The sequence below is a fragment of the Opisthorchis viverrini genome (assembly GCF_000715545.1).
Source record: "Opisthorchis viverrini unplaced genomic scaffold opera_v5_94, whole genome shotgun sequence".
Taxonomy (NCBI): Eukaryota; Metazoa; Platyhelminthes; class Trematoda; order Opisthorchiida; family Opisthorchiidae; genus Opisthorchis; species Opisthorchis viverrini.
Window position 1 is genome coordinate 516,439 of NW_008751751.1, and position 10,966 is coordinate 527,404.

General features: G+C 39.7%; 1 protein-coding gene across 1 annotated transcript in view; it reads right to left on the bottom strand.

Annotated features, from left to right (window-relative positions):
• The window catches only part of T265_13711 (hypothetical protein), a gene marked incomplete at both ends in the record, with an annotated part of 26,180 nt that extends 16,140 nt beyond the window's left edge, over positions 1 to 10,040 (bottom strand). Inside the window, 3 exons of the mRNA XM_009170161.1 lie at positions 4,773 to 4,940; positions 9,177 to 9,364; positions 9,858 to 10,040. Coding sequence (XP_009168425.1) covers positions 4,773 to 4,940; positions 9,177 to 9,364; positions 9,858 to 10,040 — 539 coding nt within the window. The remainder of the gene's footprint in view (positions 1 to 4,772; positions 4,941 to 9,176; positions 9,365 to 9,857) is intronic.
• Positions 10,041 to 10,966: the final 926 nt, after the last annotated feature.

The following is a 10,966-nucleotide window of genomic DNA, read 5'->3' on the forward strand; positions in this document are numbered from 1 at the left end:
TGATATCGACTTTTTGGTTCACCAACCGGTGATCATCTCTTATCGAGGGATCTGCTTTCCTCAATCCGCTAAGGCTGTTATTGGACTGGGACTTCCTAAGGTCTCAGTCAGTGACTTGTGTTTGCTTGCCATTGTGGGCTCCCTGAGTACTTATGACACTTTTATGCGTTGTACATGGTGTTGAAGGTACATTTTTGCCATTTAATCTCACACCAGACCCAGTATGACGGTCACTTTGTGCCTGATGTGCGAGTCTTGACTGTGCTAGCGCACACTGCGCCTTGAAGAGCATTCACCATTGTTTGTCCTTTCTTTGGTTGTTGGTCCTTAGACGCGTCTTCCCATACCAAAATCTTTACATACTTTGGGATTCACCTCATCAGACTGGTACTGCCCTTGGCATGATCTCAAATGAGACGTTTCTCTCTTTTCTCCCATATTCTCCTGTTACTCCTTCGCATTCATCGCTTGCACTCACTTTTTATGTTTGTATGCTTGCTCTTCAAAAATAAATGATAATAGCAGAATACCATAACAATAACAGGACGGCAACTGAGAAACAATGAAGCATCAGCTTCTGATGGAACAACGCAGTAAATAACAAAGGATGCCTCTCTTGCCTTAGTTTTTGCCCAGTATATTAAGTACTCTCGGCTTTAAACCTTTCGTTGACATACTACCGTCTTGATGCTAAAATATTTCATCAGTTTTGTGCAAGTACTAAATTGTGATGCGCATCAAAAACACGTTTATTGCTGTTTTGCGCCGATTTATCTTCGACTCCAAGTAATTCCGTGTGACATCTACAAAGTGAAAGCCGCTTGTGAATTTTTTGGATTAATATTGTAGTTAAATAGGCCATTCGCTATCAGGTAAAAGTGGGCTTTGCCGATGCTATACTAGCAGCAGAGTACCTATTCGAAAGTAAGATGGACGAATACTCCACAAGATAGGTTCAACTGTTTTTGAGGTCGCGTTTGCTAGCTAAGTCATGATACAGGAACTATTTCATTCAAGAATCATATAACATGGCGACGTATTACTTTCGGATAAATATGGTCTTTCCACTCAGTTAAACCCGACAGCCACATTTAATTACGTTCGGATGAGCAGTGCTACCAAAAGAATGATCGGTTAGGACATAGGGGAGGCATAGAATGATAAATTAGAAGTGCACCTCTGATACACCAAACTTAAAGCGCCCTGCCTTATTATATCACCAGATATCGCTTCAAGACACTGTACAAGCATCCTTTACGACTATGTATAGAGAATAAAGCTGAATAAATTTCATGTATTCAGACGAATAAGGGGCTGGATCCCGATAGTCGTATACTGCTAAACAGGATTTCATATGCAGAATGTCTAATCGTGGCAGATGATAGGAAGGTGCTTTCCCGGAAACAGAGTTGTGTGATACTCGAGTTATGATTGAACTAAAAACCCTTCATTCATCATTTCTGTGTAATGCTCTAACGTTGTCTCTCCAAAATGTTCTTCTGATCAAGTACAGGGGAATTTTTTCAGCTGGACATGGGGCTGGTGAGTCACCTCGTGCACATGGCCGCCAACTACTAGCTCAGCTATTTAGTATCGGATGTTTCGAAAAGCTCTGTCTAGTCCTCAAAGTAACAGGCAAGTGTGTTTTACTTCTTTCCCATTTGATTCTTTCTACAACCTCTGCGGTATAAAATACGTATCACGCAGTACGCAATCTAAAGGGATTTAAACCCATTCCTAATACTTGCGTTGTCCTCACTGGCATGTGCAGCCGTTCTAAGACAACCTGACAGTTTGCTGGTAATTATTACACTAAACCCATTCGTTTTTTCCATCAGGATGACAGCGGTCTGGGTGCTTATTCTGAGCAAGAGAGCTCTTTATGTTAGGTTAAAAAGCGGAAACCATGCACCCAGTTCTACTGCTGCTTATTTAACCATTTCTTCTTTCTGAATAACGAAGTGATCATTCAAAACTTCATGGGGCACTATCACCTCTTCTTAAGATAGGACCATTGTGACTTCTCAATCGACCCTAGAAACACACTATTTCGTTAAATCTGGCAACAATTGCAAATTTCAAGCTCACGGTTTTACTGGTTATATTATAACGTCCCAGACATTTTTTAGCTTCCTCGAGTTTATAGCTGTTAACCCACGTGGAGGAACAATATCTTCAGACTCAGTCCCTGGTAGAATTATGCTCATAAAACTTTGACCCTTAATCAGACCAGCGGGTTAATTACCCTCTTAAATACACTCATATACATACAATTTACAGCCGGCTTAAAGCTAAACGTTTCATGTTCGGGGGTTGGTTGATGGGCACAATCCTTTCCGGTACTCGCTCCACTTTCTGAAATAATGGCTCTTGCTTCGTGAACCTGGGACACGGCATTGGGTTTCCTCTCTTAAAGCGCTCCTGGCAGGTGGTAAACTAAATAGCACAAACATATTGCCCAGTTCGACAAAGCATACCTGGCTACTGATGACCAAGTACAGGTACTTAACACCCCCCACATATTAAACAAACATAACTTATATTATCTGATATTGATAGTACAGTAAAACTACGGTATTGTTTGGTCCAGACCAGACATTATCAATTTGAAGGTCGTGACCAGCACGGAGTGGCGATGACTTCATCGATCAGTCACAAGTACATTGAGGAGTCATTCTTATAAAAGGACAGTCGACGCAATACAAAAAAACATTTAGACACACAAACGTACATATTCACTCTAGAAATAGGATTCCAGACAAAAGTTTCATACTTTTCTCCTCCAACCAGTCTGACTGTTCCCAATTATCTACACGCGTGGCTCAATTAGTTCAGATGTAATCCAATCTGAATCTTTCAGCACTTGTCCGAATCAAGAAATCTATCAATATGGGTGACAATTAAATAATTCTACCATCCAAGCGAATAACCTTGCTTTTAACTTGGAATGTTGTGGATGATGGCCCTAAGGCAGAACCAAATGTCAGTTTAAGCTAACAGTGCATTAGTCGCATCGTACGTTAAACTTAATGTGTGATGCTAAAAGATGCCATTTCATACACTCATTTATACTAAATTGCTTTCTCAACTGTTTTTATATGCCATTACTTTTTTTCTCATTCATGTGAGCCGGTACCTGGTAAGATTCGTATTAGTAACTGAGTAACTGAACCAATTTCGTTAATTAATTACTCAAAAAATAAGACTAGTTGAAAGCTCCATGCCTAATAAAACAGGTACCCACCGCATAGGAAGAAGCAGCAAATATCACTTTTGGCGTTCTGTAAAAGCAGCTCCTAGTGGATAAATTTGCGTGTCACACTGAAGGCAGTAAAACGATTGTAATCGAGCTTAGTCTCTCAAAAACGATATTATCGCTTCGTTTTGCAAAGTGAACCTACAGTAAGTCGACATCAATGATATCTTGAGACTTTCTATAACTTCGAATTTTCACTGTGCCGAGCACTAAGGAATACCATGGTACGGTGGCCAACTGCACCGAAACCCACTTATTGTTACCAAACTTACGCTTCTAGCATAATTCTCAGGCTCCTGCCAGTGCAACTCATTGGCTTCCTGGTTACCGGGTGTGGTAACTTGGTAAAAAAAATCGCCGTGGTCCACTGTTTGAGCTTTCCAAAACGATGTGACATTTCTCAAAAAATACATCCCTTGTTTGCATTCTTTACAAAAAAGGAAATTGTGACATTTATACAGTAGTCTCTTTCCACTGTGCGAACAAATGTCAACGATCACAATCATGATGATCATCTGACGCAAATAGTCAGAGAATGTCTCCAGTTTACAAGTCCTCTTCTCTTCTTGACATTTTGGATTCCTACTGCACTGTGGACGTTTGTGACATCCTTTTGAACAAACTACTCGGCTGACTGACTGAACCCAGCAAAACCGTTCTAGACTTAGCCATTCAACTTAACTTTTGTTTTATGCTATTTTCAAAAATCTTTACTTGGGGAAAGCAGATTACTTATCTGACATCTTTATTGATAGCCCCATCAAAAAGCGACACGCAAATATTCTTCTCCCAAAGAAACCCCATTCCCCTCTCACCCAAGTTTTGTCATGGTGCTAAACCAAAGTGCAGATGCATGCTTTGGCCCAACTTAAATGACGTTTATGATAGTTGCTGCGAGCGTTTTATATTGTTTATGTTTAAGCAACCAGTATGTTCCTTATCTCCATTCCCTATTTTACAAGCAATACCACCGTATGCCTAAAAACAGTTAAAAAAATTCAACTAAATATAATGTGAGTTTCTCACATTGGTTTTTCGCTCGTTTAAGTTGAAATCAACCTGGTTCATTCATCGGAACAGGTAACCATTACATGTAAGGTTATACTACTCTGTGCCAAACAGTAGCGTGATTACGACAGTTTTTTTCACGGATTTACTTCCTGATGAACCAACATCATTTTTATTAGTGTGTTACAACAATCTTCACGCTGCACAAAAGTCTGCTTTTCTTCGGACAAATAATTTTCCGCCGAAACTTACCGGTCTTGTAACCTGCCTTCGTCTGAGTTACCTTCCTTTTATTCAGTCAGTAATATCACGCTTATATACAATATAAGACATCATCCAAATAGGTAGTATCTATCGACCGGCATTGTATAATCCCATTAAAAAATCAGTGACCTTGCCTTTTGTTAGCTAGAACAAGACACTGTTTTGTATTCATTTGCGTTGGTCAATGAAACGGCCAAAACCGACACTCTTGTCAGGCTGAATGCATACATTTTATACCACTTACAGAAAATCAGTAGCCTCGCGTTTTTCACATTTGCCAGCCTGGTCACGTGGAGCAATGTTGAGGAAATGTATTCGACGGTGTTCAACAGTCCCTTCACAATGAGCTAGCCACTGTTGTGTGTCGTCTGTGTGTATTACACGATTTGGACAAAGTCTTTCGTCCACTTGTCTGTAATTTTTTTCGGAAATAGTCAATGATGAACATCCAAGGTATAAATGAATAGGGACGCTGAGCATAGCCATTAAATGCAAATCTCAAAGCTAGTTGTGGCATTAGAATGAAATGAGAGGTTTAAAAAAGCTGAGGGAATACGCAGATGACCAAGTTCCTGCGGATGGAATTTGGTTGATCAAGCTAAACCTAGAAATGCCATTTATATTGCAAGTGAAAATGCATGTATCCGATAGCCGTCACAGTTTTCGCTCAATGCATTCTTCTAGCAAAACAAGTTTTATATTCTCCGTTCACTGTCTTAAACCTGGCAACAATATGTCACACATGTCTGTCTTAAATGATCTTGTGGATGGTTTATACCGCTTGTTACCAGTTACAAATTCCATCCACAGGGCTAGTGTGTAACGAATCCGAAAAATATATTTTAAACAAAATGCACATTGTCAGCCATTATTTTGGCGTAGATACACGAGAGTTTGTGTGCTGCTAGATCGCAGTCGTTTCACCGAGAGGTTAAACAAACAGTACATAATTTGATCAAAATAATTATAATTTAATTGCATTATGTTCACAATTTTTCTGCCTTAAGCTATCGAACATGGTTACTTATGGTTACTTGCAACCAGTCTTTCAGGCTCAAGAAGTTACTCAAGTGCAACTCTGAGAAAAAGGGAGAGAAAGCGGTCGACGTTGCCAGGAGTTCAGTAACTGTTTTACTTGAAGTAATAACCCTATCTAACGGACTTTCACTGTATTTTCAGGCCTGCATCTGTTGGCATAATCAGTGAACTAAATCACTGTGCACATTCAGCCAAAAATTGCAAAGATTAAGCTTGTGCAAACACGTCGAACTCAAGTTATTCCGAGTTTTCATGATTGCTTTTGAACTGAGTGCATGAATATCCTAAGCGTCTGTTTTGTCACTGGCGAACCAGCACAAAACGCACAAGCTTGACGGGAGCTTCCGGTTATTTTATACGCATATGACCGAATTCTTGAAAGCAACTAATGAAAATATACTATTTTAATGATACACTAAATTTCGGTACAGCTTTTCTGTTGATATCCTTTACTATACGTTCAGTTGTGTGTACCTACTAAGTGCGGCAGTTCTTCTAGAGGCTTCACACTTACTTAGAAGGTTTTCTGTTAGTACCACTTACCCAGGGCTATACGGAAAGGTTAATTTCTGTAAAATAGTATTAATCTAACTTTTGTCTTTGTAGCAAAACATGTTTATTTGGCTTTGTACCTTTAGAAACCTGCCGTGGGGTAATGAAATGTATTTGTCACACCCTCTCCTAATGTAGCATCGTCTTCAATCGAACAATACTGCAAAGAGCCCCAATTTTTTGACGATCCGAGCTTCAGGCTTTAGGCTCAATACATACACAGTTGAGGCGTGAAAACAACCCACACTATCCTCCGAGTACAAGCAGTTTGTTCCTTGAATGCTATTTTTATCCACTCAAATTGCAACTCCTAGCTAAGCTGACGAAGCCGTACAAATAAATATTACTTGGAAATAAACTATATATCTTTACCAGTACAACAAACCGTGCATCGTACCACAACTATTTAACACCCTTCACTTTTGCTTTCAGTGATCGCGGTTTTGTTTGACTCAATCATTTGGCACATATAACTAATAATTTCAAAAGCTTTGGATGCATTATCTCTGAATAAATCTGCATGACTCTGCTGGATATCACTTTTTGCATACAAGCCATCAACTCGTCATACATACATACCGGAAAAATGAATGACACCCAAGGCCACGGGTGCAAGTAGGATCAAAAGCAAACTTCCTTAAGGCTTTGGTTGCCAGCTCCCTTTGTTCTGGAAGAATTTGCGGTTGATCGAGTGCCAGCTGGCTCTTTTTTAAGGGTGTGACAGCTTTGCCACTTCCAAAGTTAGACTCGCTTTAAATATCGATTTTGTCCCAGTGAAGATATCACTAGAACGGGTGTTTTTCACTCCACCGGAAAAGAATATAGTGATAACGAAGACGCGCGCCGTCAAAAGAATATGGACGCGAGTGGCGCGGAGCGAATTACATAGTTAAATCGATATTTGGAATGGATTCATTCAGTTACTATTTACGAACGGTGAAATGTAAATTCCTTGTTGATTCAAATGACTTTATGTATCCACGCTCACACTGAGTGCTTTATATTTGATAAGTCCCATCTATAAACTTTACTTACGTTATTTTGCAAAAACCTTGACAATCAAAATTCGAATGCATAAGTTTGCATGTTTCCATCACATTGACAGCTTCGAATCTAGATCATTTTGCACCAAGCTCAAACCACAAACAAATGAGATAGGAGAATTTTTTCATTAACCACTAAGATCCTTGACTTCTGAAATCCCTCTCAATAGGGCTGGCATTTAGCATGAATCGACCAAATTAAAAACTCCCTTCCATTAGCAAACAATCCGAAATGTCTTAGAGTATTTATACGATTACCTAGACGCCGCGTGTTCAGCAATTCACTTCCATTGTGCCGATTCCTCACATGTTCTCGACTGCCTAACGTTATCTCAAAACAAAATAGACAAACTATTCTGGTGCATATAGCGATTGGTAAAACGTCGTGTCACAACAACCAAAAGAATGCCTATAGGCTTGCTTCCAGTCACTCAGACGCACATTTGTTGTTGATAACTTACAAAAGCAAGACTGCGCATGGTGCATGTTGAAGCTTCTGTTTGATCAATCTAATCACTCCGTATAAAGACTGGCAAAAATCCATCAGGACGTAACCGAACTATGGGAACAGAAGGACATGGTTTTCAACGGAGTACATTTTGGTCCACCTGTCGAAATTTGTGTAAGTTTTAAAAAGGCCTTTTCCTTCTTCTTTATTAGTTGGCCTCATTCACAAATATGAGCATGTTTTAATTACAAACTATTTGAAGGCTTTGAACTGTGAGTCTTCTTCAAACATATCCTATTTTGATAATTAGCTGAGGAGGATTTTATTCTGCACAGGCCATGAACAGCCGAAATTCCGAAGTGTGAAGGTAGTAGAGAATAAAATCGGTTTAGAATGAGGGCTCTTGACATTTATGTATGCAAGTATTGTAAGAACAATGAAGCGTCTGACCAGTGGTTCTCACAACACACCTGAGTGGTATATACACCATAATTCGTTTGCGATGAATACAAGCGTCTCAGTTGAATGGTAATTTAACCGTTCAAAAATGTTGACCTTGTTTTTGTGACGATATGAAAGCCTTCGGTTCGAATGAAGAAAGTGAGTCGACGAATATTAGTCTCTTCAGTCTGCTTGACTCCAAGTGATGTCCAGCAAATTTTGTCCATGGATGTTTTTGCTTTTCTTTTGGGGTTCTGAACAGCACTTTACTGGCAGATATTTTAGAAGACTACATCTGTATAAACCATCTGACGGATGACGGTCTCGTCTTCATTTGTAAGGTAGATCCCATATACTCGTTGGTTATCTCCACATGCTGTGTTCAGACCATCTAAACTGTGTTGCAGAGCCTGTCTGTTTTTGCTAACTTTTGGGTAGACCATCTCTTTTCTCAACAGGGAAAAATATACCAATCGCACACAAAACAAAGTGCGGAAACTGACTGAGGTTCGTTTGTATCATATCTTAACACACGAGAGGCACTTTTGGTTAGCTTACGTAGCGTGTTGTAGTCAAATAGTTCAATTGCGTAAGTAAGTGCACTCTGTGATTTATTTGGCCCCTATTTGTGATCATCTGACAAATACGGGTTTGGCTGGTCACGAGATATGACTTGATGCCTGGTTAAAAGAGTACAAGCTACCGATTGAATTCAGTAAATACACGTAATAAGCGCTACCCACTGATATTCTAAGAGTACTCAAGACTGTTTTATGCGAGTAATGTATATCCTTTTTAGCGTCATCTGCAGGAAGCCTACGTAATGTTATATACATATATATATGACAAATGCCATCGTGAGTTAAAAAAATTTATATTACCAGAGTAAGATGATGGAGGCCTCACGTCTTAGGTGCCGGTAAGAGAAATTACCCAAGATCAAGTGACGCAAAGTTTTTGAAAATTTTGGCAATTATTTCACTTCTGACTATTTAAAAACGGTAAACAATTTTTATGCACTGTACACTACTCTGCTCTCCACGGGATGAACTTAACATCTTTTGCAAAAAAGCCATGACATCTTATCACTGGTACTAAATCTGTGGCGAATTGAGCATTGGCCTACCTTTCGTACAGTACAAAAACACTGTAGGAGTTCGCGTATACATTTTGCTCCTCTAGGGGCACATAGGTCAGTGGCAAGCCCGAGAATGCCTTGCGCATCGCAGCGGCTAACCTCCTCAGGCTTATTTGCACGGGTCTCTGAGCAGCTATTGATCTTGAGCGATTTCTCTCCGAAGTTGTTGGCTGGACCTAAAAAATGCACAAGGATGATCAGAACTGTTAAGTAACTCATATAGATAAAACAGTAACATTAACATGAAGTGTTACATTTGCTTATTCATTGGCTTCTTTGAGGAGATTTGAATGTTGTTCTCTAGACCTGTAGAGACGCCACGGAAGGCGAAGCATTACTTATTTACAAACGTTTTCAAGGAAGCAGCCCAGGAGAATAGGCAGACATATATAATCTATTAAAAAATTTTATGCGCTCCAGTTAAGACTATCACGTATGCAACGGAAGTGGAAGCAGTTAACAAAAAATGATTGAATGAAATACATCCTGTTATTTTCCAATCAGTTAAGTTTTACTGGAGTTGTGACTTGTTATTTTTACCTGAACAAAATCAGGTCCCTGTCTACAGCGAAGATGGGCTTTATATAAAAATCTTGATTCACAAATCTGATGAATTTTAACGCACATCTCTCACGATAGTTCTCTTCTTTCAACTTTTCATTACCTTACCTCTGCTTTCGGTCGCACTACATTTTTCGAACTTTCAGATTTACCGACACTTGCATAAGATTTGTCCTCTCTTCTAGCAGTGGCCTTTCTTCCCTTTGAATAAATGTTTGGAGCACACGAACTTGGTATTGGAACAAGTAGAAACCGAGCAAAGTTCTCCACAGGATGGAACACAATTGGTTTCTGTAAAAAAGGAAAGGTAGCTCGATAGCAATGTGGTAGAGTAGGCCAACATTGCAAGGCCAGAATTATTAGTAGGTTCATGCCCATATACGGTCACCCTACGGGATCCCTATTTTAGGCTTATCTCCTAATTTGTTTGCTGAAACTCAAGTAGAACGCATAGCCGAAAACCACTCTCAGAGGTAGATCGCCCAAACGTGAGTTAAGCAAGATTGAGTTCGCACATCTTTATTGAAACTTCATAATAGTCCTCCAGTGCAGATGCCCACTTTTCAGCTTCTCTCATTTCTAGTGAAAGGTGGAAGGTGTTCGCTGCGGAGTTATTTAATAGAAAATGCCAACTGAACAGTTACAAACTATTGGATAGGGGAGAAAATCTCTCATATGCATCTTGTTTACAAAACTGAATATCCATCTCCTCCTTGAAGGCGTCTTCCTGAACTTTCCTTGATATCCATTGACCGTTACTAAGTCGCAAAAAAATGCTATAGCGAGACTCAGCAAACCCCGTAATAGATCTCACTTTTCAAGAGACGCAAAGCGGATTTACGAGAAATTATACTACTCGAATGCCCCCCGTCAGTAGTATCACCGCTGCACTATTACACCCATTATACATATTTGTTTGTGAAGGAATAATCATCCACTATCCAGCATTCGATCATAAATCTAGCTGAAGCGAATGAATTGGCAATCACTCTTTTATCTACAATTTATGCCATGAGACATCCCATGCTCTTTGGACTCTGCAAGCAGTGCTATTAGCAAGCTGATTTATACTTCACCCCACCCAAACACTTATCTATCAGCGCGTCACAAAACGCATCAGAAGGCATGACAGTGAAAGCCTAAAAATTGCAATCAAAAGTAAACCGCACAGGCTGGCTAATATGGAACATGAAGAGCTTGACAGTCTTTGACGGAGG